At 47.1% G+C, this 27,731-nt stretch overlaps 1 protein-coding gene across 2 annotated transcripts in view; it reads right to left on the reverse strand.

The window, feature by feature from the left end:
- LOC137435284 (atlastin-2) overlaps window positions 1-27,731 on the reverse strand; it is a 199,400-nt gene that overhangs the window by 122,677 nt on the left and 48,992 nt on the right. For both annotated transcript variants that reach the window (XM_078785238.1, XM_078785243.1), the window contains exons 3-6: window positions 19,964-20,095; window positions 16,852-16,956; window positions 14,208-14,258; window positions 11,000-11,056 (exon numbers count right to left, since the gene is read on the reverse strand). In XM_078785238.1, the coding sequence (XP_078641364.1) occupies window positions 11,000-11,056; window positions 14,208-14,258; window positions 16,852-16,956; window positions 19,964-20,095 (345 nt within the window). The remainder of the gene's footprint in view (window positions 1-10,999; window positions 11,057-14,207; window positions 14,259-16,851; window positions 16,957-19,963; window positions 20,096-27,731) is intronic.

A 27,731-nucleotide genomic window follows, 5' to 3' on the forward strand; every position in this document is an offset into this window, starting at 1 on the left:
AGGGAGTAACCTGGGAGAGATACCAAGGAATCAGAGACATCATGAAGGAGGAAAGTTTCTGTGAAGCAGATCACGTCTGGTTTGTCAGAAGCAACCTGTATGGAGAGATCAGTCAAGTTTGAGCGAAGGCCCCGGATGTTTGAGGTCCATACTGTTAAAGAAGAGGAAGGGGGAGCAACGGATACAGAACAGGGGGGGGGGGGGGAGTGGTCGGGTAAGATGTGGAAGAGGAGGAAGAGGTAGGGAGAGCTGTTGAAGGTGTGTCAGAGATTTCAGAATAGCTTGGAGAAAGGGAAGAATGGGGTGGACAAAAGGTTTGATGGTGATTGGCTGAGGCGCAGTGAGGTGTTATTTGAGGAGGGGGAAGAGTGAGGCAGAAGGTTGAGGGAGATGAACGTGAAAGTTGGAAGGGGGAAGAAGCGGGGAGGACGCTTTGAGGGGGAGGGGTGAGAGGGGAGTCTAAGAGGGGAGGAGTGAGGGAGAGTCTCGGAGGGGAAGGGTGTGGGGGGAGTTTAGGAGGGAAGGGGTAAGGGGGGAGATCTGAAAGGGATGGGTGATGGGGAAGATTTGGAAGGGAGGGGCAAGCGGGAAGATTTGAAAGGGATGGGTGATGGGGAAGATTTGGAGGGGAGGGGCAAGGGGGAATATTTGAAAGAGATGGGTGATGGGGAAGATTTGGAGGGGAGGGGCAAGGGGGTGGATTTGGAGGGGAGGGTGATGGGCAAGTTTTGAAGGGGAGGGGTGATGGGGAAGTTTTTGAGGGAAGGGGTAAAGAACATTCAGATAATATCGGGCAACTTGCATTTATATAGGTATTCTATGTAATAATAGCGTAAGGACTCGACTTTGTTATCCCTTTTACGCCGCACCCAGTGACCCGATGCCCACGGCACTAATGGATTTACGATCTACGAACCGCGCTCTTTGTTTATCACGTACAGCCATACTCGAAAAATCTGAATTAGCCGACGTTGGGGCCCAAAAGCATCCGATTAACTGCCGATACGACGCCATCTTATTGGCGTCTGCTGGCTGAAGGCGAAGCAAGCCGTCCGCTGATTGGACAGTCGAAGGCGACAGCAAGCCATCCACCGAGTGGACAATCCTGAGCATGCATTTGTGCCGGTGTCGTCGATCGCGGTGTATGCTAACTATTGCAATAAATACGTTGTTCATATACGCACTCTTCATTCTCATCTTTCTTCCTAACTCTTACTCGGACAAGCAAATCCCCTATGCCATCCATAATGGTACACTCTATCCATCCATACACCACATCCTCCCTTCCGTGGATGTTCCACGGGTTTCGGCTAGTCTATACTCTATATAATAATAAAGGTGAAGGTGCGTCAGTCAGTTGGGTGTGTGAATGTGTGTGTCTCCTCCATAACTCCACAACAATGAAACTTAGCAGCCCAAAACTTTGCTTAAATACTAAGTGAACTCCAAAGGAGTGCATGAATGAAAACTGGGTATTTAGGTAAATTTAGGGGGTTGGTGACCATAAAGTTATGGTCACCATCTCGATTTAGATAATTTAGGGGATCATTAATAATAATAAAAAAAGCCTTACCAAGATGGTAGCCATCTTGGTCAGCCAAGTGTCACCTTGCAGGTGTCTTTAGCCACCATTTTGTTTCGGCCTGTTCAAAAATGCCTCGACTTGGAACAGGCAGCAATGGTTGTATGATATAGTGCTCAAAATGTTTGTTTTTTTCACCTTCCTGACCCATGTCATTGAAGGTGATACAGTCGACAGCGGTGTAAGTGACGTTTATCACAATAGTTGTTGTGTTTGAAAATAAAATTAAATATTGACATTCAAGCCAATGTTTAGGTGATAAAGTCAACAAAGCATTCTCCATATTTACACAAGAAAATACAACTACAAACATGCACTCCCTTGTTTTAGTTTAATCTGACAAAAGTTTAAAATGTAAGATAAGACAAGTTACCTTAATAGTAAGAGTAATTACTACCTCAGAGAGTTCCAGTTCAAAAGCGGGTACATGGTGTCAACTGCAGTTTGAGTCTCATCACTCAAGGGAAGCCCATGTACAATCTCTTTTAAAATTGTACTGGCTGTTTCAACACTGGCTGTTTGAACCTGTATGAACGTACCTTATTTCATTACCTTATCACGTACCGTATCAACTTCCGCTTCCGGTCCGGTATGAAGAGGACGCAGGCGTCACATGCGCGCCGCTTCTTCGACCGGGCCACTGTCAGTTGCTTGCTTTTTTTGGTGGTCGTGCGGATTTTTTGGCCATTGAGTCTGCCCTCTGCATAGCCCCGGCTCTGCTCCCTGCTTCGCCTGCCCGGCTCCTTCGCCTGCTCGCTGTTTCCTCGGGCACGCTCTCGTGGGTTGTGTCCTTCGCAGCGGTGTGGCGGCGGTTTTCCCGCCGTGATCTTGATTTGTAGCGGCGGCGGTTGATTGCCGCTGCATTTCCCGATTTGCCGTGATCAACCTTGGCCTCGTGATCGTCTCTTTGCTCCTGTCTGCCCTCTGCTTGGTCCCGACTCTGCTCCTGGCTTCACCTACCTGGCTCCTTCGTTTCCTCGGGCCCGCTCCCATGGGTTGGGACCATTGTTTCACCTCCTCAACCTTGGCCCCGTCTCGTCTCTCCGCTCCTGCCTGGCATGGCTCTGCGGTACTCCGCCGCAAGGCTCCTTCTGCTCAATACCCGCTCCACCCCATCATGCATCTCTGCCATCAAATCAAATGGACTCCTCCGACGAACCAGGTACATTCACCGTGGCTCCGGTCGTAAGTTTGTATATTTGCAATCAGGTCACTCCATCCCCGTCCTCTGGTCGGCTCAGCGCACTCTCACTCTTCGTCCCAGCGCACCTGGTCACAGCAACGCACACAATCGCACCTCCTGTCTACGAACTCTGGCTAAATCACCTGAATTCATCCCTGCTGTTCAAAACAACATCAAGCTCACCCTGTTCAACGCCCGGTCCCTCAACAACAAATGCCTCATCCTGAACGAATACATCCTGGATAACAAACTGGACTTTCTCTGTCTCACCGAAACCTGGCAACAACCTCTGGATTACTACACACTCAACCTCACCACACCCAATGGATATTCCTACGTCAATAAACCACGCTCGGAGGGCCGAGGTGGTGGAATTGCCGTTATCCACCGTCAAGACATCAGGACCAGCCTCATCTCCATCGCTTCATCCTCATCATTTGAACACCTGGCTTTTAAACTCTCTGGTCGCACGCAGTCAGTCATGGCTGTCGTCTACCGCCCTCCCAAACCACACCCATCATTCCTGTCTGACTTGTCCTACTTTCTGACCCAGCTATATTCCCTCTCCCCCTCAATCCTCCTCCTTGGTGATTTCAATATCCACATGGACTCCACTGACTCCACAATAACCACTGACTTCACTGATTTACTCACCTGCTTTAACCTCACTCAACATGTCGACTTTCCTACCCATATCCGTGGACACATTTTGGACCTTGTCTGCTCCACTGGATTAATTTTGCACCATCTCTCTGGCTCCGACCTCACCCTCTCTGACCACTTAGCTATCACTATGACCATCAACATCCCCACCCCAACACCAAGACATTATCGCACTTTCACCTTCCGTCAGCTAAACGCTCTTTCACCTACCTCATTCTCATCCACCCTCTCTGAAAAAATGTCCACTTCTCCCTTCGTTGACCTCCACACCCCTTCCGACCTCACTGACTACTACAACCACACTCTCTCCTCCTGCCTTGACCAGCTTGCGCCTGTAAAAACCAAAACAGTTTCTTTCACCCATTCTGCTCCCTGGTTTACCCCTGAACTCCGCCTGATGAAAACTCGTGCTCACCAACTTGAAAGACTCCGCAATAAAACAGGTCTCACAGTTCACTCCCAAGCCTACAAGGACCACCTACAACACTACAAAGATGCCCTCTCCCGCGCCCGCTCCGCCTACTACTCTCAAATTATCCACTCTGGCTCCGGAAACCCAAAAACACTCTTCTCGACAATAAACAAACTCCTCCGCCCCCTGAACACCACCATCCAGTCATTCACAGTAGACAACTGCATCTCCTTCCTCTCTTTCTTCCAATGCAAAATTGACAACATCTACAACAGCTTGACCACCGCCGCACCCGCTCCCCCTCCAACCACCTTCACCCCCCTGTCCTGCCATCCCCTGTCTCGGTTCTCCCCAATCTCCCCTACTGACCTCTCTGAACTCCTCATAGGAATGAAAACTGCCACCTGCACTCTTGACCCCATCCCCTCCAGCTTTGTCAAGGCCTCCCTCCCTGCTCTCTCTCCACTTATCATTGCAACAATAAACTCCTCCCTGTCTACAGGCATCATCCCACCATTCCTCAAAATTTCTGCTGTTACCCCCATTCTAAAAAAACCTGGTCTAAACCCTGACACCCTAAACAACTACAGACCCATCTCCAACCTACCCTTTCTGTCAAAAGTTTTGGAACGCGCTGTAGCCACTCAACTCAAACATCACCTCTCTGCCAATAACCTGTATGAAACATTCCAATCCGGATTCCGCTCCAACCACAGTACTGAAACTGCTCTCCTCAAAATCACCAACGACCTTCTCCTCTCCTCTGACGCTGGCAACCTCAACATTCTCGTCCTCCTCGACCTCAGCGCTGCCTTTGACACCATCGATCACACCATCCTCCTCACCCGACTTGAATCCACCTTTAACGTTACCGGCACTGCCCTCTCTTGGATTAAATCGTACCTCTCTGACAGACGCCAGTTCATCTCCATCAATAACTGCAAATCCCCCACTGCTCCCCTCCCCCAAAGTGTCCCCCAAGGTTCAGTTCTTGGCCCCCTCCTCTTCATCCTTTACCTGTCCCCCCTCGGTCACTTAATCCACCGTCATGGTCTCCAATTCCACTGCTTCGCCGATGACATCCAGCTTTTCATATCCACCAAGTCCGTCTCCACCGACACCCACTCTATCCTGACAAACTGCATCACTGAAATAAAATCCTGGCTTCAAATCAACTTTCTCAAGCTTAACTGTGATAAATCTGAAATAATCATCATTGGCCCAAAAACGCTCACAAAATCCACCCATAACTTTGCCCTCAACATCGACGGTATCCCAGTATCCACCTCCCCTCACATCCGGAATCTTGGCGTCATCTTTGACCAAACCCTCTCCTTCGACAAATACACTAAACAGATGACAAAGTCAGCCTTCTTTCACCTGAAAAACATCGCCCGTCTCCGCTCATCCCTCTCCTCCACGGCTGCAGAAACCCTCATCCACGCCTTCATTACCTCCCGTCTGGACTACTGCAATAGCCTCCTCTATGGTTCACCCTCAAAAATCACCAATAAACTCCAATACATTCAGAACTCCGCTGCCCGTCTACTCACCCATTCCCGGACCCGTGACCACATCACCGCCGTCCTTTACAAGCTTCACTGGCTCCCCATCCCCCAGAGAATCCAGTACAAAATCCTCCTCTTGACATACAAAGCCCTCCATAACCTGGCCCCATCCTACCTGGCTGACCTCCTCTCCAGACACACTCCCACCCGCAACCTCCGCTCTGCTGGTACCAACCTCCTGACCCCCCCCCCCCCCCCATCCGGACCAAATTCAGATCCTGGGGGGAGAGGGCCTTCTCCATCGCTGCTCCCACCCTCTGGAACTCACTACATCACACCATCAGAGACTCCTCCTCACTCACCACATTCAAAACATCACTAAAGACACACCTGTTCAACACTGCATTCAACATTCAACCCACAGCATATAACCCCTGACTATCTCTTCTCCTTCTCCCTCCTTTTGCTTTAAATATTTCCCTATTGATTCTTGTCTTTTTGCAATTGTTGTTTTCATGTATTGTTATGCATTATGTTTTGCACTCTGTCAAAGCGCCTTTGGGCTTCTTGAAAAGCGCTATACAAAATAAATGAATTATTATTATATTATTATTACCTCCACCACCAGAGGTGGATGGAGGTTATGTTTTCATCTCTGTCTGTTTGTTTGTTTGTGAACAGGATATCTCAAAACGTTGTGGACGAAACTTGTTGGATAGGTTTGGTGTGTGACAAGGAAGAATGGATTCAATTTTGGTGAAGGTTCAAATCCAGATTTGGATACGAGAGTTTTTGAATTTTTAAGTGATTCGTCACCACTGAGTGATAGGGCTAAAACAGACACAGTCATGGCTAAAAATATTGGCACCATTGCACTTTTTTTCAAATAATGCACCATTTCTTCCAGAAAATTGTTGAAATAAAAATATATTTTGGTATCCACATATGTATTTTTTAGGATTGCAGTGGAACAAAACAAAAAAAGCTGAAAAAATTACGAAATCTTAGCTTATTCCATACAGAAATCCTAAAATGGCCCGGACAATATTATTGGCACCTTTTAGAAGTTGTTAGAAATAATTAGATTTCAAGCAGGTGATTCTCCTTTATTTTGGAATTGACCTCACCTGTGGTGAGTTGCAGGTGCCTGCAATATAACAATCACTCATTCTACCAGTTTGAATGGAGAAAAGGAGTCATTCTGCTGTTTTGTGTCACTGTGTGTACCGCAATGTGCATGGAGAAAAGAAAGAAAACCAGAGAATTGTCTGAGGTCAGACACAAAATTGTAGCCAAGCATGGACAATCTCAAGGCTACAAGTCTATCTCCAGAGACGTTGATGTTCCTGTATCCACCACCCTACACAATGTTATGCGGAAGTTTAAGGCCCATGGCACTGTAGCCAACCTCCCTGGACGTGGCCACAAGAGAAAACTTGATCGAAGATTGCAGTTAAGGATTGTTTGAATGGTGGAGAAAGCACCTTAATCAACTGCCAAACAGATTCATGGTGACCTTCAGACACAAGGTACGACAGTTTCAACTCGCACCATCTGTCACGAACTCAATGATCGGGGGTTCTATGGTAGGAGACCCAGGAGGACCCCACTGCTGAGAGAGAGAGAGAAACATAAGAAAGCCCGACTGGACTTTGCCAAAGCACACCTGAACAAGCCAAAATCTTTCTGGGAGAATGTCCTGTGGACAGATGAGACAAAATTAGAGCTTTTTGATAAAGCACATCATCTCTATTTACAGAAAACAAAATGAAGCCTTCAAAGAAAAGAACACCTTCCCTAAGGTCTAACATGGAGCAGGTTCAGTGATGTTTTGGGGTTGCTATGCTGCCTCTGGCACTGGGTTCCTTGAATGTGTGCATGATATCATGAAATCAGGAGATTACCAAGGCATTTTGAAACGCAATGTTCAACCCAGTGTCAGAAAGCTGCGTTTCCGTCGAAGGTCATGGGTCTTGCAGCAGGACAATGACCCCAAACACACTTTAGTAAGCACCCCGGAATGGTTCAAGACAAACACTGGACTGTTCTGAAGTGACCAGCAATGAGTCCAGATCTAAATCCCATTGAACACCTGTGGGAAGATCTGAAAACAGCAGTTGGGAGAAGGCACCCTTAAAATCCGGGACAACTGGAGCAGTTTGCATAAGAAGAGTGGAGCAAACTGCCAGTAGAGCTCATTCATGGCTATGGGAAGTGCTTCACTGCAGTTATTTTGTCCAAAGGCTGTGCTACCAAATATAAAGTCTCGGGTGTCAATAATTTTGTCAATGCCATTTCTTTTTATTTTCTGATTTAAAAGGATATATGAAGTTCTGAATCAAAAACAAAGGTTCTGTAATATTAACAGTGAAATAAAGAATTGTGGAGACAAAATACTTTTGTCAATTTCAACTTATTTTTCGAGAAATTTGTAAGTTATTTGAAAAAAGTGCAGGTGTGCCAATGTTTTTATTTTAGCCACGACTGTACTGCACGATATCTTTTTTTTCTGCACGATATATTATGCACGATATATACACGATACACGTACACGATACATTCTGTACTGCACGATACTGTATTTTTGGCCACGACTGTATTGCATGATATCTCAAAAAGTTATGGACAGAATCCGACGAAACTTGGTGGACATGTTGGGTGTGTGACAATGACTAATTGATACGATTTTGATAAATATCCGAAAACGGATCCGAATATGAGAGTTTTTAATTACCTCCGCCACCCAAGGTGGATGGAGGAGGTTATGTTTTCACCCCTGTCTGTCTGTTTGTTTGACTGTGAACAAGATATGTCAAAAAGTTGTGGACGGATTCAGACGAAATTTGGTGGAGTGGTTGAGTATAGGACAAGGACGAAATCATTAGATTTTGGTGAAGATCAGAATCTTGATTCAGATACTAGAATTTTTTAAGTGATTCTCCATTGAGAGATAGGGCCAAACACTATATTAGCAAGATATCTCGGAAGACGTTGTGGACTGATTCAGACGAAACTTGGTGGAGAGCTTAGGTGTGCCACAAGGAAGAATTGATTCAATTTTGGTGAAGATGCGAATCCAGATCTGCATCCGATAATTTTAAGTGATTCTTCACCATTGATAGGGCCAAAAATTATATATAGCAGGTTATCTCAAAAAGTTGTGGATGAATTATGACAAAACTTGGTGGACGAGTTGGTTATGTGACAAGAACAAGCAGATTAGATTTTGGTTCAGGCCCGAATCCAGATCCGGCCTATCAGTGGGATACAAAATGTAAACTGCTCAGGCTGGCGGATGTATGCTCTCTACCGAGTGCTGTTCTTCAAACGTATACTCATGCCGGGGAGAAGGGACGTCCAGTTTTACAACCATCAGAGGGATGGCAAACACATTGATGAATCGGCTTGCTTAGGAAATTCTAGGAGGTTATCCACAACCACTCCTCCCTCCCATCCCTCCCCCTTTCTCGCCCCCCCCCCCCCTTCTCGCACCCTCCTTCCCCTCCCCAAAGTGCTCTTCTCGCTTAAGCGTCCTTAGCCATGAGGTATAAGGGGGTAAACCAACCCCTCCCACTCTCAATTATATACCTTCATGAGGTGTAAGGGGGTAAACGTAAACCTAGAGTCAAGATAATCCTCCCCCTTCCTCCCAACCCCGCTTCCCGTCAAGTCCCACAACCAGACGCAAGTCGAGAACTTTTCTCCCCTTTCCCTTCAAGAACCCCGACCAAATGCAAATCAAAAACCCTCCGACCCCTTCCCTTCAAGTCACCCTACCAAGCTCAAATTTAAACCTCCCCCCCCCCCCCCCCACTTTCTCCCTACCAAACACAAGTCCAGAACCCCCCCTGTACTCTCCACACTTCCTCTCCCTCTTTCCCTCCTCACTCCCACTCCTTGCTCCTACACCTCTCCTTACTCCCCCGTCTTGGTACTCCCGTCAGCGAAGCGACGGGTGGTATTTTGAGAGACCTGGGGTGCAGCACCCCACCCCACGGTATTCACACATGTCTATTTACAATGTGGGAAGGTGAAATGAACGACAAGGTATTACATACGCAGTTCTTTCACCTGCGCTACGCCACACTACGCACAATGTTAAATCATGGGCAAAAGTACATGTATGTGACACGCAGTGTCTCTCTGCTAAACACACCCAAAATACATCCTATTCTCCTTTGTAATAACTGGTAAATGGATCAAAGTACAAAGTTCAGGCCCCACACACCTGCGGTGTGACTCCCCCACTGTCATACAGTGTCTCGGTGTCATCTGGTCCACCCTCTGAAAATTGTGAATTTTTTTTAACAAAATAGCATTGTTTCACCTTTTTGTGCGATCTGCTCTCATTATATTCTAATCTGCTCCGATCTGCTCCCCTCTTCCTTCTCTCCCTCCCTCTCCTGCACCCTCATCCCTCTCGCTTCCCTCCCCCACTTTTCTCTCTTACCACTCCCTCCTCTCTCCCCTGCCCCACTCTCTGTCTCTTCTCCTCTCTTGGTATTCCTTTCAGTGAAGCGATGGGTGGTATTTGCTAGTATAAATGAATATGAATGAATGATCGTTTTAAGGCCATTTTCCCCGCTGGAGCGGGGGTTAGCCTTGCGGGCCCCATGACAATCATGCTTCCCTGTTTGAGGCAATGTTTTTATGGCCGGATGCCCTTCCTGACGCCAATCTATTGACGCCAATATAGCAGATTATAAATTATCAGGACATTAATAGACACTGGAAAAAACAACATTGTATCTGGGACTTTAACCTAGGACTAATCACAATAAATGGATTCAAATGGGAATGTTAAACAGGCCAAAAAAACAAATATTTTCATACATGGTAAAATGGGTAATTCATGGATGAGTCCATACTCGTTCCAGAGCATCAGTGCTGCCAAAACAGCTTTATGTCAATGAATACCCTGGGTGGTTTGCCAATTAAATGCTTTGTTCTGCAGTCTGGACAGGAATTTGTGAATTTAACACTTATGGAATCTTTTATGGCTAATGAATGCTCAGAGGTAAAATGTTCAGATGAATGCTCCCTCAAAAGGACAGCATACTCATGAATGCTACTCCGGCCTTCAATCTAACCCAGACTAGACATGTCAAGGATGAGCTGTCAAGCTCTCCTGTACACATGTGGTAAAATGTTTGGTTAAGCATTATTCACTTGATGCAAATAATGAACATTAAACCAATTTTGAATAAGAAATGTCAAATGCATTAATCCACAAGAGAAGGTTTACCAATAAATAAATAAAAATGTGTGAGCTGATATATAAACCTGTTAAATATTTAATATTTAATGAAAGAAATACTCCATATATTGAGTGCAGAGCTGGTACCCACAATGCTTTAATAATCACAAAAATTTAATTTCCACATGATAAATATCTGAATTACGCCTCAACGTGATGCCACCAGTTTTGTCAAGTACCAAAAATAAGAAGTGCTCTGAGAAATGATGTCACTTCCCCCAAGCTCAGTGGCTGTACTTGTTTGAAGTAATATCCAATGTTGTTTCATGCATTTGTCCATGTGTGTGCATGTGCGTGTGCAGTTTGTGTATTCAGCTCCACAATGAGCCCGAGACCCTGTGAACAAAAATAAAAATAACAAATATTTGCAAAACAAGCCAGCTTGTCCTCTCACCTGAAACGGTTTTGTCACAATCTCTTCCATGGCAAGCCTGCCATACTCTGTGAAGAGCTGAGGTGAAAACGCAGGAGAAATCATGAGCAAGCACCCAGTCAGAGCGACCACCAAACAACAACAATGGTACTTTTTGGATTAAATGTAATAAATTTAGAGAGTTCATTGAACACCTTAGCATGTGCAGTGTTCAAGTTTAAAATTCAATTTAAATAAAATAATGACTTTAAAGGTAATATAAAAAGATTCCAGAAGCATACCGCCATTGATGCAGCATCTTATGCACCAACTTATTTAACATGTTCAAGTACAAAAACTGGAGGTTTTTGGAGGCGGCAAGAAGGTGATTTGTGTTCTACAGTGTTCAAGTGTATAGTTCAATTGAAAATAAAATTAAGATTTTAACGGTCGCATGAAAAAAAATTCCGGAAGTTTATCGCCGTTAACACAGTGTCTTTTACACCACCTTATTTAACACGTTACATTAGGTCTTCCGTGCCTGTTGTTTGTGTCATTTATGATGTCCTTACAAACAGTAAGTTTCCTGTTTGAAACTATTTTCAATTTTGTTTGACGGCCAAACAGGCAGACAGAGTAAAACAAGAATGACCGCACTGTAGTCACAGCCTGCAACAAAATCTGGTAACGGGAAGATTGGGAAACACACATTTAGTTGTCTTTTTTTTGTATACTGAATCGAGGCTCGTGAAAGAGCTAACATTTACTTCACAAACAAATCAACCAGACAAACAAAATATATAAAAAGAGGGAGCGGAAGACATGATGGTGAGAGAAGGGGAAGCACACAAACACAACATTTGAGAGCAGGGAGATGTGTGGAAGGGAGAGGGCTTGGGGGGAGGAGGCGTGGGAAGGGGGGGGGGGGGGGGTATAAAACACAAGGGGACCGAAATTAGCGGGGGTAGAAAAGATCAAGGTTTTGGATGGGGATAAGAGATGGTGGTGAACAGCTGTTTTAAAGACCTGGAGGGTGGAGTGGGATTGAAGAGAGTGAAGGAGTTTGTTCCAGAGGCGGGAGAAAAGAGGAATGAAGGAGTGAAGGTGAGCAGAAAGTCTTGATTTTGGCAGTTTAACCATAAGAGGGTTGCAGGCAGATCTTGTGCGACCTGTAGGAATATTTGGGGGACAGAGCCCAGAGAGAGCTGGGGGGGGCAAGGCCAGAGAGGAGTCGGTAGAAGACGGAAAGACCACCAACCTGCCTGCGGTGAGTGAGTGAAAGGCCCTTGGAGTTAGCTTCATCGCGGGAGATTCCAATGATTCTGAACGCTTTGGTTTCAACAGCGTGAAGACGAGCTAGGTGTGAGGCAGGAGCACCAGACCAGAGGGGAGAGCAGTATTCCATAGAGCTGCGGATGAAAGCCTTGTATGTGGTGAGGAGCTCAGGTGTGCCAAGGAAGGACTTCGCACGACGGAGGATGCCCAGTCGGCAACTGGCTTTGGAGGCCAGATTTGAAATGTGGTTTTCCCAGGAAAGATCATGGCAAATAGTGAGACCCAAAAGCTTGAGTGACAGAACTTCTTGGAGAGGATTATTCAGAAAGTGGATGGGAGGGTTTTCCAGTCTGTCTTTTCGGAGAGACATCGTAAGACTGTAAGAGTGTGAGATTTATCAGGATTGAAAGACATGTTCCATTTGTTTGCCCAGTCTGTAATTTTGTCCAGGTCTGCAGAGAGTGAGGAGGCTGCAGACTGCCGATTTGAGGGATGAGGAATGGAGCGACAGAGAGTAGAGTCGTCAGCAAAGAGATAGAGAGGATTTTCAAGAGAGTCAGAGAGATCATTGATGAAGACCAGAAAAAGCACAGGGCCCAGAACACTACCTTGGGGAACTCCAGCCTGAACAGGAGGAGGAGATGAGAGAAACCCATTCAGGGCCACACGTTGACTACGACCAGAGAGGAAGTCCGCCAGCCATGCGTGGAGATTTCCATAGATACCAAAGGAGGAGAGTTTGGTGAGCAGAGCGGGGTGCCAGACCGTATCGAAGGCACGTGAAATGTCAAGGGAGACAGCTCTAATTTCCTGTTTGGCGTTGAGGACCTCCATCCATTGTTGAGAAAGCAGAAGCAGCATGTCCAGAGTAGAGTGACCAGGTCTGAAACCAAATTGATGATCAGAGATCAAGCCATTGGAGAAGAGGAATGCCTCTGTGATTAAAAGATTAACTGGACACCTCTGATCCTTCTCATGATTATATCAGAACAAGCTGATTTGTCACAGTCATGGTTTGTCCAACCTAAATATGGGGCCATTCAAAGATTAGGTAACACTGTTTTTTTAGGGAGGTATATGTGCCGTTTTTGGGATCCCTCATCGTGAGTAGCACTTGACCCAAACAAAGCCAATGGAAATCTGACGCAACAAACCTGGGCAGTGGATAATTACAGAGGCCTGCAGGCTTGATGTCTTAGGCCTATCAGACAATCAAGACGGTGACCATATTATTTTGGCTGGGGGCCATGGTAGGTGGAGTCAAGCGACAAATGTGGGTGAGTCCGACAGCTGTCCGACCAATGGGTGCGCATTTCAAAAATCGACCGTCCAACAATAACCACAACAGCAACACCAACCACGCGGAGCTCTTGTAGACCTGTGGCATGTTGCAAGTAAAAATTATCTCATTCCTCTCAGCACATGTGCTATCGGGTCGAATTCTAGAGCTGAGGTATTGCTAAGCTACACGTTTGAGTTCACATTCATATTCCGATTCGTGTTCAAAATATAACATTAAATTAAAATCGAGTGGTTCCTCAATCATAAACCAATGTTTGTAGACAAAAGGACAGACAGACAGAAATTATTTTCGCTTTGTGTGCGTGGGATAACAAAGCATCTCAAGTGAGAATCTACGGAATAATGAAATGTTCATATTTAATATCCACATTACCAACATCAAAATATATCATTAAAATGGTCAATGTGACATGATTGTCATGTCATTTTCTAATATAACAATTAAAATGCCTTCCTTCTCAACAACAAATGTCCCTCTAAATGTCTGTGTGTGATTACATCATCACGTAGCTAAAACCTGTAATAAACTGCAAAGGAAGATGTTCTTTTTTGCAAGTATGAGAGATATGTGCAACAAACTTAGAAAAGAGCAATTTTCCAGGTTTAAATATACTTTCCTTTTATCTATCTAGTAATAGAAGGCTCCAGTAACACCTTTTACACACGCTGGTACCTGTAGATGCTGCAAATCATCCTCTTGAATATTATGAGTCAGATTATAAACCTGCAAATAAAAGAATTTTAAAAAGTGAATTGAAGTAATTTTGAGCCATCATTTTTTTTTTTATGGATATGATTGCTGGAGCGAAGGCGGGAGGAGAAGCGAAATAGAGAAAATTTAAATTGAGGGTAAAGAGGATGGGTGTGAGAGTAAGTGTGTGTGTGAGGGAGAGTGCGAGAGGGAGAGTGCGAGAGGGAGAGCGTGAGAGGGAGAGCGCGAGAGGGAGAGCGCGAGAGGGAGAGCGCGGGAGGGAAAGCGCGGGAGGGAAAGTGCGGGAGGGAGAGTGCGGGAGGGAGAGTGCGGGAGGGAGAGAATGCGAGGGTGAGATTACGAGGAAGCGAATGCGCGTATGTGTGTGAGAGTGAAAGGGAGAGAGAGAGAAAGAGAGAGTGTGTGTGTGTTTGTAAGAATGTGTGTAGGAGTGTGTGCGCATGTGAGTGTGTGTGAGAGAGAGAAAGAGAGAGAGGGGAGAGGGAGAGATGTAGAGGGAGGAGGAGAGAGCAGGGGAGAGGGAGAGAGAGAGGGAGGGAGGGAGAGAGGGAGAGGGGGAGAGAGGAAAAGGGAGGGAGGGAGAGAGAGAGAGAAAGGGAGGGAGAGAGAGAGAGAGGGAGGGAGAGAGGGAGAGGGAGAGGGAGAGACAAAGGGAGAGGGAGGGAGAAAGAGAGAAGGAGAGAGAGGAAGAGAGAGGGAGAGAGAGAGGGAGAGAGAGCGAGAGAGAGAGGGAGAGGGAGGAGGAGGAAGAGAGAGAGGGAGGAAGAGAGAGAGAGGGAGAGGGAGGGATAGGGGGAGGGAGAGAGAAAGGGAGAGGGAGGGAGAGAGAGAGAGTGAGAGAGAGAGGGAGAGGGAGGAGGAGGAAGAGAGAGAGGGAGGAAGAGAGAGAGAGGGAGAGGGAGGGATAGAGGGAGGGAGAGAGAAAGGGAGAGGGAGGGAGAGAGAGAGAGGGAGAGAGAGAGAGGGAGGGAGGGAGAGAGAGGGAGAGGGAGAGAGAGAGAGAGAGAGAGAGAGGGAGAGTGAGGAGGAGGAATAGAGAGAGGGAGGAAGAGAGAGAGAGGGAGGAAGAGAGAGAGAGGGAGGAAGAGAGAGAGAGGGAGGAAGAGAGAGAGGGAGGAAGAGGGAAGGAGAGAGAGGGAGAGAGTGGAGTATCGGAACTGGTGAAGAGATAAGGGAAATATTGGGAGATGTGGATTATGGGTGAAGAGGGGCCGGGGGTGGGGGGGCGTTAATATTTCCACCATATATACATCTCATAAATTGATGGCACACTTGAAAAAAAAGAAAAAGATTACATCCAATACAGCTTTAACCAAGGGGTGCTATAGCCAAGGGGTGCTATAACCAAGGGGTGCAGCATCATGGAGTCTGCACTATGCTTGCGAGTGATGCATTCAACATGTTATTTAGATTAAAATGGTCTTCTTGTGCTGTTGCAATGTTGAGGTACAGTGTCCTTGTACTGTATTGTGTTTGTGTTCTTGTCCATTCAACCCTTGAGTGTGGAATTGTGCCATCCACTGAAGATGCAACATGTGAACCAACTTGACAGCACACCTGGATTATTTGTTTAAATCCAGACTTTCAGGTGCATGAGCATGGCTGGAGAAAGACCTGCAACCAATCTTCTGCACATTACTTAGTGGAATGTTGGTGTTGCTCAAGTAGTGAAAAGGGAAATAATTATCCTGAAAGTTTCTCTTCCACATGTGCCTCCGGACTGAGGTCGCTGTATCAAAAGTGTGCACTGCGACCGAGCGCACATTACCGCCTGAATATCCCTGGGTGTTGTTCTCATGGTGGACATTGCCCTTCCGTGTTACCTTTGTCTTGAGGTTGGAGCCAACGCGGCGCAATGTATTGATCAATTAAACTTCAGCTTTCAGTGACTTTGAGCAGAAGGGTCCGTATGGCAGACTTTTGTTCAGAAAAGAGAAAAGCCCAGCTCATAGATTTGAGGTGAGATCATGCCAGTATGTATGACTATAGCAGTAAATCCCATTCCAAGCGGAATACCAAAAAATGCAAAGTTATTGCGACTCGCTCTGCAGGTGAGATGGCACACCTGAACGCTCCACTAGCTCAATAAAGCATGTTGGATGCATCCTCTGGAAGTTAGCATACAAACGCTCATCTGCACAAAGTTTCAAGAGGAGCTTGTTCAATGCTTCCTGAGCCAGCCTTCTCTCCATCCGGAGTTTTTCTTTCAGTTGCTTCTTTCTCCTCATGCACAGTCAGCAATGTACGAGCACTATTGCAAAAGCAGCAGTGCTCATTGATTTCTCGCTTCTCAGCCTCTCCCTACATTTCTTCTTCATTGCCATTTTGTTTAACGAAAATAATGTCATAGACAGTCACTTTATCTTGCCCTTTTTAAGCACAGTCAGCTTATTCTGGCAAATTAAGTCATTAAAGAGGCCTAGATGCTTGGCGGTCCTTGTACTAGTCCTGGGAAGAGTGGCAGAGGGGCTCGAGGTTCATGACCTGCAACCCTTGGGGCCTATCTTTTCATGACAATTATATGACAATGACCTTTCATACAACGACAAGGAATGAGAAGCCAGTCAAACTAAAAGGATTTTTCAGTTGAACAAATTGCACTGACCTGCACAGAGCTCATCATGGTGCTCAAAGCGAAAACAGTGGCACAGTCCCGAATTGTCGATTGGCTGTCAAAAGCTCCCTGTGTATCCATCAGCAGTACTGCAATCTTCATGCATTGGCACAACATAAGCAAATCAGAGTGGATTAAAGACAAAATGTGAGACTGCAAACATTGCACAACATAACCTTCCAAAATCATTTGATTATTTATTATAATGCATTGCAGTGTCGTTACTTCAACAAACAAAGCCAAGAACAAAAAACAACAAACAGTAGGGATATTTTTGACTGCTGGGGTGAGGGAATATGTTTCTTAATTGGAAAAACAGAGCACTACACATTACCAGGCAGCACATGATCAGGATTATAATGGCTGACATGATAGTCGAAAGGTGTGCACACTTGCCTCTGAGCTGTGAGGCCTCGGTTTGGATCTCTGCTCAGCTATAAACTGTGTTACGTGCTCCTCCCCAACCCCCTGGTCACGGTGTACCTCCGAGCCCCGAGAGGAGTCACGGCAGAAAAATGTGTTATTCTATATGTCAAAGATCAATGGTGAAGCCACACCAATTGTTACCAACAAACAAATATTGTATTAAGATCACACAAGAATAACAGTACAACAATAATAGTAATCAAAAGTACAATCAATCTATACCCTATGATGGTACCATCAGTTTCGTAATATATAACTCACTGTGCTCCAAGTGAGTGAAAGAAGAACATTCGCAATGTCTCTTTCCCAGCTTTCTACCAAGGTTGATTCCGGTTTCAAGCCAAAGTCGATCCGCTCCAGCGATTGTCAGAACGATGTCTAATCGAGACCAGAATCCCGTTCGGATGATAGTCACAGTCACGCGGCCAAAGCTGCGTAAAGGCGCCCTCAAGGCGACTGGGAAATCCAAAGGCGCCCTCCAGGCGACTGGGAAATCACACCCTCGGGTATGGACGTTTCACGGCTCACAATCGGCGAACCTCAGATTTACCTTCAAAATCCACGTTACCCACACACACGCCAGATCCACGTCTGGATGCGGTGAAAACGGCTGAAGCGAAGCAAAGAAACCTTGAGCGACGCGCAAAGCGCGCGAGTCAAAATGGCTGACGGCCCGTGTTCGAGACGTAACGGCAGTCCAACGATTCTCTTCGGAATCAACTGCAAAACCTGACACGCAGGTTGATCTGTCACAGCGATAACAACTCTGTCGCAGGAATCCCTTTCCCGGGAAACCCAAAAGTTCGCTAGTGACCTCCGTTCGCTAGCGTTGGCTCAAACCCTCAACGCCGCTCGGCTTCTTCTTGTCCGACTCACTCGCTCCGCCTTCTTTTTCTCCTCTTCCTCTTCGTCGTTGTCCGCGGTTCCCGATCCGGTTTTTGGTTTCTTTTAACTCTAACTTTTTCACCTTTTGAAAACAGTTCATAAACAATAAACCTTTTGAAAACAATAATAGTACATGGAATCAAAAATGTTTACAGTGGATGAAAACCACAACAACGGAAGTGACGAATGCGTAACAACTGTCATCCTGGTGTTTCACAGAAAAGACGAATCATCATAATGTGTGCTCTCCCTCGGATGGACGCTAAACTGGGTGACCCGTCATACTGCACAAGCAATTTAATTGGTGGTTGTTAAAGGTCGCACGGTGTCCTTCACAAAGAGCGGGCGAACTATTGCAAGCACCCTGACAAAATCCCAATTCCTACTCTAACCGACAAGGGGCACTGAATCAACGGCACAGTTGTGCGCCGCTACCCCCCACCTCCCCACCTCCCCCCCCCCCCCCCCCACACTCCCCAGCAAATGATGCTACCCACAGCCTAATGTTGTCTTCGAAGGAGTTCCACGATGTAGCGACCCCTGCTGAAACTGCCATCCATTTGTCAATTTCGAAATGCAGGTGAACACAATATAATCAAACCAAGCTATCCTGCCATCCAATAAGGAGCAACACAAAAGGTTGACAATTTCAAAGGCATGCTTGAAATCCCAATCTCAAACCAAAATCCATTCTAGCCATTGGATTTGCATACCCACAAGGAGCTCTTCAGTATTCTCTTTTAAACAATTTATCAGCCGTAGACTGAGCTCGAACAGTATAGCCTGGTGTTGGCTTAGCGGTTGGGGTGCCTGCTTGGGATCCGAGGATCCTTGGTTCAAATCCCGGGTGATCGCTGAATTAACGTCAGTGAGGTTGACTCAGCCTGTCATCCTTCTGAGGTCGGAAAATTGAGTACCAGTTCACTGGTAATTCCCAGTGTGTCGCAAGAGGCGACTAACAGGGTTGGCGGCAGGAAGGGCATCCGAACCATACAACATTGCTTCAAAAAGGGGACCATAGTGCCCGAATAAGGCCAACCCCTGCTCTGCAGGGAAAATGGCCTCGAAAGGTGGTTCAGACAGCTCGAACAGTGACAAAGTTTTTGTTGTTGCCGTTTTGTCATTGAGCAGCTATTTTAATTTAACATAAAATCAGAATGTACATGAACAGAGACAAAGGTTTGTCGACCTCTTTTTTTTTGGTTTTGAAATTACACTGTAATTACATTAGAATGACCTCCAGAAAAAGCAGTCCTTCAAAAACATGACCGTTGACACCACCCAAAGCCATGCTGTTATTAAAGTAGCTCCAGTGGCATCATTTTAAGAAACACGGGTTTCTGCTTGCACCAGACGTGGGTTTTCAGCAGCAAGCGGAGAAGAAAAGCCTCGTCAGTTGAAAATACTTTCTTCCAGGGCAGGTAGCTCAGACAAGAGGGAGTCACTCAGGATATTACTTTGTGATTTATTATACCAATAAACATGATGGATAAATTGTACCACGCAGGCAAGGCGGTGTGCAAACAATCACCATTTATACGAACCCTGCCTGTCTTTCCGTGGAACTGTTTCACATGTTTCACAAGGCAAAAAAGTCAACAGTAAATGGATTTAAATTATCACAAGAAAGTAAAGTGCGGTGGCGATCGGATCAGAAAACCGGATAGAACATCCAAAATGTGCGAATTATAACGAGGGACATTCTGATTAAGAACAGTTTACTCGGGACCGAAACGAGCGTTACTGTCACTGGTTGCTCATGGGTGTGCATTGTGTGGCTGGGCTGGTTCACCTGAGTTCCATCGGCTCGACGCGACAGGAAGATGTCACTCCAGATCTCGATACCAGTGGTCTCTCGCTCACTTCCTCCACGCCATTTGAAACCCGTCAGGGGCTCATTCTCACTCCCGAGCCATAATTTATTCTGAAAGGCAATAATTTGCATGAATCAAAATTATATTGACAGGAATTGAAGTGTTTTTTACAAGGTACAAAGGAAAATATAGAATGCACAAAACTGTTTAAATCTGGGAGTGTGCATGTGTGTGTGTGTGTGTGTTTGTCTGTGTGTGTGTGTGTGTGTGTGTGTGTGTGTGTGTGTGTGTGTGTGTGTGTGCATGTGTGTGTGTGTGTGTGCATGTGTGTGCATGTTTGTGTGTGCATGTGTGTGTGTGCATGCGTGTGGTTGGGAGGGGAGGGGCAGCAGTGGGGTGGAGAGGCTCATTTTCAATTGATTTGGTATATAGATTGCATTCACAAATTCAAAAGTTAAATCCAATTTAATCTAATAGTTCAAAATATCCCGACAGTGAATTCAAACTTAGCAATCTCTAAAGTCCATAAACAGGCACCAAAAGAAAGCGGCCATAACGGTGGCCACACATGGCCATTCCAAACGTTTTATGTGCGACTTTATTGACCGAGACAAAATCGATAAAATGAATGCTCGCATTGCTGAAAGCAGTTTACCCTTCACGACTGCACGCCACACTCGGAAGATAAAAACACGTTCGCTGGCAGCAGAACACAGCAGCATGATGATAGTCAGGACTCACAGCGTGCACCTGATCAACCTCAATCACATCCACTGCCCGATACTGAATTCCATGCAATTAATCTTTCATCTTCAGAATCAGGAAGTAATTGAAAGGCAACAGGTCAGGAGAATACCCTCCCATCCCCACCTCTACCTCTATTTTGCGCCCCAGGCAAGGCTACTTGCCCAGGGTGCAGTCACCTGACAGGAGTAAATTCCCTGTCAGTGGATTAAGGGGTCTTACTCCTATTGAGAGGAGTGGTCCCAATTGTATGACCATGCATTGTGGCCCTTCGGGGGCATGATGCATGCGTTTGAATGACCATGTGCTTCAGCCTTGGGGTTGAGGCGCATGTGTATTGTTATGGGGACAGCCTTGTTGACGTTGTGCCTTGGCCATGGGGTCAAGGTGCACGTCCAAGGCTGTTCAAATGTTTGACTTTTTACCTTTTTTCATTGTAAAAAAGGCAGGCCTTCAAGCGGGCCCTAAACGCCACCTCTACCTCCACCTCTACAGCGAGGCTTACCGCGTGTTGGTAATGAAGCACTGTGTTGTTGTGGAGGAACAGGGGACAGAAAGGGGGGTGGGGTGGGGGATCATGCCATCTTGAAGCAATTCAGGTTGCTAATGAGGCAACCTTTTATAGTTTACCTTTGTGGATAAAGCCCACTTCACAGTCGAGTCATAGTCGAGGGACTAAGGGAGATATGAGGCTAAGTTCGTGCAAATCAGTCTAAAAGCATCAAATTTGGCCCAGATGTAGCTCAGGGCATGCTCTAATGATTTAGCGAGAGCGCCCAAGCCGGCGACCCCCGGGGTCACCATGGCGGCCAAATCCAATATGGCCGCCGCCCGATAAAGGTTTCGGCTATAACTTTTGATCCAGATGAGCTACAAATACAAAGGTGGTGTCTATTTTATGTTTTTTGACCATTAGAAACACGTTGGAATGCTTATCTTTACGATTGGGTGTGTCTGGACCCCTAATTTGCATATTTCCAAGATGGCAACTACCCCAAAATGAGTTTTACCATAACTTGTGACTCTTTTGGCAAACATCGTGTCTATTTTATGCTTTTTGAGCATTACTAACACATTGGAGTACTCAGATTGATATGATTGAATCTATCTAGAGCACTCTAATTTGCATATTACCAATATGGCCGCTATCCAAAAAATTTAATTTAACGTACATTTTCACCCAGATTGAGTGTGGAGTTGTAGGAACGAGTTAAGATTAAACTGGTGAAAACAATCAACCGATGTATCTTACATATGTCATTTTTGTTGAAACAATTCTACAAATAGAAGAGTAGACCCCATTCCTTTTGATACAGTTAACAACCAGTACGTGCATCAATATATTGTTGCGGATATGAGGACTGTATATTTTTTTGATTGTGTGCTTTATAATTATTATTATTGTTTATTCTGCGCCCCCTGCCTCCGGAGCTGTGTAAAGGTGAAAGGGCATCCCATAATTAGTCCACAAGCATACACGTCAGCCAATAATAGAATACCCCTGTTCGATAGTTATATCTTATTCTGTGTTTTAGAGTAAGGCTGTGTCTCCCATTAATTGAAGTACTCCATTGCACCAGTGAAAGAGAATAGATCCCCTTTCATTCCCATCCCCAAAATCTCCATTTCCTTCACATCCCCTTTCGTCATTGCCAAGCCTCGATTGCCAATTACATCCCCTCCAAAACCACCATTGAACATGTGCTCGGGTCGGGGAAGAGGGGCGTGCCCGCCCGTCGTCATCAAGGGCGGAGCCAGAGGGTCGCGTGACCAACCAGGGCCGAGGTGAGCACACCGATGGGCGTGTCCTGAAGGCCGGCGGCTTGATCGCTGGAGGCGCTATAAAGGCACGCGCGCAAGAAGCGTGGAGAGTCGGTGGTGAGGAGTGAGTGGACCAAGAGAGAGAAAGAGTGGTTGGACCAAGAGAGAAAGAGTGGTTGGACAGGGAGACGTGCAAGAGTGTTGTTGAGTTGAGGGTTTGGACCAGACGAGTCAGACGAGTCCTGGCAAAGCAAGCGGCGGCCACAGCAGCAACAACACCCAACAGCCGCTTGGGGCCTGGACGGCGGTTTTGAGCAGTGCCGCGAAGGAACGGCGGCTGCTAAACGCGCCGATCGTGCTGCAGGACCCCCTTGGACCTTCCTCTCCCTCCAGCCATCCACCTCCTGCCTTTCCTCCACCCTTCTTGTGTACGTGAGTTTGTTCTGTGTGTCTTGTCCCTGGGTATTTAATTAAGTCTGTATAAGCTAGTATTTGCACTGTGTCACCTGCGTCTTATGTGTTGTAAATAAACGTGACTGCTTTCTTTTTGCTTGTGTAAATAATAAATCCCATTACTCTTCTGTACGTCTTCTCGTCTTATTCGTCTTCCTCTTTGCATTCGTCGTTTTAGTCTTTTCCAGATTGGGCAGCTGCGGTGCGATACGGCCAAAGTTCTGGGTGAATCGGGTGAGTCGGGGAACAACTGTTCGGTCGCGGAGCCTTCGCTCGGCAAACACCATCCTAAACCGCGATCAGTAACAATTGGTGTCTGGGAGTGAGATACGGACCCGAAGCGCGCTTAACGCGCTCAAAATTACAAGCTGCCGAAATTTGTTTTGTTGTAAAGAAAAACCCGAATTTTGAAATCGCGCCATGGCTGGTCAAGGCGATCGGATGCCGGTGGGTGAGCTAGAGATAGACGGGGTGGAATCGACCCAGGACCTCGGGGAAATGTATATGGAGGATGTGGTTGAGGGGGTATCAGATGCACAAAATGGCGTCCTCGCGCACATGGTTGTTGCGGCACCAAATTTAGCCGCGCCCATGGTCGCGGTAGCCGAACCCGAGATGCCAATGAATTGGAACCTGTTTATGAAACAGATGATGGCCTTTATGGTAAAAACAGACGATAATTTCAAAGGGATGGAAAACAGGATAGGGGACCAAATTGAAGCAATAACCAACAGAATGGGTGACCGCATGCAAAAATGTGGGGAGACCATGGATCGCATGGTGGGCGAAAGGGTCCCAGGGGTGCACGAGGAGGTAAAGCGGGTCGAGAAGCGCCGGTTGAGCGAAGCGGAGGAAAGCACGGGTACAATGACGGGGGTAGAAATCGCGACACGGGGTTTGGAAAAGCCGGCGACCGATGAGGTAGAGGGAATTTTATTAAAACCAATGGTCGTCGAGGTGAATAAAGAAAAAGCAGTGCTGGGAATTAAAATTGAAGAGATGACGGAGGTAGCCCGGGAATTGCAGGGAGAAATGGAAAATGTGCAAAGTCCCTGCTCACATCACGATGCTGTGCTTAACCCGAATGGAAGTTTGCAGGTGCGCGTGGAGAAAAGGATCCCCCAGGTGAGTCGTGCTGTATATTGTGCGGGTAGATTTTGCAGGAGGATGTTTAGCGGCAAAAGAATTGTCGCGCGATTGGGATCGATATGGCACCCGGGCGTTGATGAAGGGTCCCGTGTGAGTGGAAAGGACAGGTGCATGAGGAAAGTGCGCTGTCGAGAGTAAGGATGAGTGCGCGACCGAGAGTGGAGGTGAGAGTAGTGAGGGTGACACGGAGCGTGAGTTGGTTGTGACAGGTGAGCGAGGATGTACACCTGGAATGGAAGGATGCACACCTGGAATGGTAGAGCGTGTGTGGGAATGCACACTTGACTTGGTCGTGAGGCACGTGGTTGGGTGTGCGAGTGAAAGCACACCTGTGCTTGTCACAGAGGAGGTGACCGAGGAAGGGGCGCAAAGAGGTGTGTTGGTGAGGTGTGCGAGCGACGAATGTGTGCCAAGGTGCTCGGTGGTCAGGTGTGTGACCAAGTCAGTGAGCGGAATGAGTGTACCTGGGTGTGTTAGAGAAGGTACGACCAAGAGCAGGGAGACGGCTGGATGTATGAGGAAGAAAGGGGTAGCGTATGCGTGTAAGCATGCAGGTGAAGCATCGACGGTAACCGGGTTAGCGGTTAGAGCGACTTTTAGCCGAATCGGGCCCTCGGTGCGTGCCGGGCTTCGCGTGCCGCGAGAACCAGCGGGGATCCGAGCCACGGCGGGTTCGAAAGGACCGCCGTACGCGATCCACGCTGGGCCTCGCTTGGAACGGCCGCGTCCGTGCTCAACTAGGCGGAGCGGGCAGCTCGATAGGAAGGGTCGTCATGGCGACCACTTTTTGTTGAGACGTGCCGGCAGGTCGAGATCGGGACATTGGATGGCTCCACGCCGAGGTGGTGCGTGGGATCTCGGCCCGGGTAAGCCCCCGTCCCTGCCCCGAATGCGGGACGTATCCAGCCGCTGGCACAAAACAACCCGCATTCATTGCTCGGCTGTACGAAGCCGAGCTTTAGAAGGGAATTGGCGCACCGAGAGGTTCTAATAAGTAGACGGGTGATGAGGATAGTGTTTTGGACCCAAAATTAGAAAAAGGCAAAATTTGATGATTGGTACGGTGATTGGCAAAATTTTTGATTGGCTGAAATTTGGTGTGCCAAATTGATAGTAGGACCTCCCCGATGTGGTGGGATGGCAACTCTGTCATCCCTCACAAACGGGGGGCAAATGCGCTATAGTTTATGGGGTTGATGGCAGTGAAAACTAGCCCGGGTGGGTTAGGATATTGTGTGTAGGGCCCTAGAAGATGACATTAGGTGACGTTAAGATTAGTTAGTGACAATGATACCTGTAGTGGGGACGCAGGTAGATTAGTGTGGATGATAATGACGAGGGAGCGCAATAGTTTAAAGGGACGACTGGGAAGCGCAAGTTTCAGAGGGGAGTAGTTAGAAGAGATGATGCCGTGTGGTTGAGGATTGAACAGGTGTGATTGCACAGGTGTGCAACTGAACAGGTGGATGGAGCAGTGTATGAGTGAGTGAAGGTGATGGGTGTTGTGCTGACCAAATGGTCCAGGAAGGAAGGAGGGTGCAGGTGGCACCAGGTGTGAGTGCACAGGTGTGCACCAACAGGTGTGTGGAATACATGGAGTGTGGAATATATGGAGTATTGGAATGGATGGTAGTGGAGTGGGTATGGTGGAAACTGTGGAGTGGAGTGGATGGTGCGAAGGTGTGAATGGGGGAAGAGTGGACCCCCATCACGAATAACCGGGGCGGGTAGTGTAAGTGTTAGGTAGAGGGTATAGGTAAATTGTGGTTGGATATTGGCATCTGTGGTGCGAGTGGAAGAATGATGTTTGGATGGGTGCATTAGTGTTGTGGAAATGGCTGGGCGTGTAGCCTGTTAGTGTGTGTAGTTGGTTTGGGCACTCCACCACTGTGAGGATGTCGGCCAGGTGAGGCCGCAGGTGGGCTCTGGGAGCCGGTAGTTGTGGATGGGGCCCGAGGATCCGGAGGACGGACCCGGGTAGCCCAGTGCCAGAGGGCACCAAGGGGTGACAGAGCCAGGAGGGGCCTTCCCAAATTAGATAGGTTAGGTAAGGAGCAGGTAAGCTCGGGTGGCAACTACAGTGGTGGAGGTGTGCAGGTGGGTAGACCTGCTGGGAGAGCTACACGTCGCAGCCCAGAAATTGTGCAAGGGCACCGGGAGATGAATCGGGGGAGTGAGACCCCAAATTGAGAAGCACCACAGTTTGGTCAATGGGAATTGGTTTTTAGAACCCATACTGTAAATTGGCCAATGGATTGGCAGGGAAAGACCCCGGGTAGTGCAAAGGGTGTTAAAGTCATTTAGAGGATAGTTAGGATTGGAGTCTCCTCGCACCATCTACATCCACTCACCTGAGGTGACAGGTACCTCCACACCATGCCATGTTTAATTATTTTTGATGCAAATGTTTTGGATTGTGAGACGCATCATGACGTGGGTGTGACATTGTGCTTTGTTGTTCCATCTCTTCCTCCTTATGAGGATTGATGATGAATTGGGTAATGGCAAATTTTGGTTAGAGGGATTGTGGTGACGAATTTGGTATTGGAGAAATATGGGGAGACGAGACATTAGCGACAAATTTGTAAATGTGTAGATTTTGTACATATGGGGTAAGGGCAAGGGTAGTGTAGGTGACAGGGGGGTGACGTACGGTAGGGACGAGCTTTCTCACTTCGCTCTCCGTAAGCATTTCGCCTTGCATTGCCTTATTGACGTGTACCCTTGTGACCTTACCCCTCGCTCATTTCTCTTGTCCCCCTTTTGTCTCCCACATGACCTGTGCGCCATTGGGCGCCGAGGGGAGCGTGCGTGAGTCGGCCATTGTGCGCCCGGAACTCTCAGAACCAGCTGTCTGCATCGATGCACCACATTATGGACCACATGTCTGTGGCCGAGCACCACTTATGGACCCCATGGGTTGGGGCATGGCCCCTCTGCTGGAACCGGCCATGAGGGCCCGAAATCTTGCTGGCGGACCTTGGCCACAGGGCACCGATGCCCCACAGGTGAACCACACGTAGTCGGCCCTGTGGGCCATAAATAAAGAAAATAAAAATGGCCACATTGGGTGCAAGTTTTAATACAAATAGGCCGCCAGTAAGCAAAGCAAAGGAATGACAACAACTGGAAGAAATAACAATAGCCAGCAGAGGGAGCCGAAGAGCAAGAGATCACCTGCAGGGTTATGGGTTGTTTGGTTATTTTTATCATTGAACACTGATGAACCATGGTGACTGCACCGATTGGTGCTTGGGTGTGTATTGGTGCGTTTTTGGGTGCTTTAATGGTGCATTGATGCAGAGCAGACTGTCTCCCCCCCAGAAAGAACAATTACAGGTCCTGGGTTAGTCTTGTAAATAAAAGTAGCGTCAAGTGTAAATAATGCTCCCCACCGTCAGTGTATAGTTTGAAGACAATTCCGCAATTCGGTTAACTGTGGGCGTATGTCTGTTAGGCAGGGTGCAATGGAGCAGCGGGACACATTTATTTATGTTTTAAAACTGTCGCACTCAGGGTCAGGTTAAAAGTAGAGGGAACTACACCTACGTGTCACACTAAATAAAAGTTGTAGGCCCGGGACGTGTCTAAGAGGAGGAGGGTGCAGTGTTGCGGATATGAGGACTGTATATTTTTTTG

The sequence above is a fragment of the Myxine glutinosa genome, chromosome 1 (genome assembly GCF_964187855.1).
Source record: "Myxine glutinosa chromosome 1, kmMyxGlut1.1, whole genome shotgun sequence".
Classification (NCBI taxonomy): Eukaryota; Metazoa; Chordata; class Myxini; order Myxiniformes; family Myxinidae; genus Myxine; species Myxine glutinosa.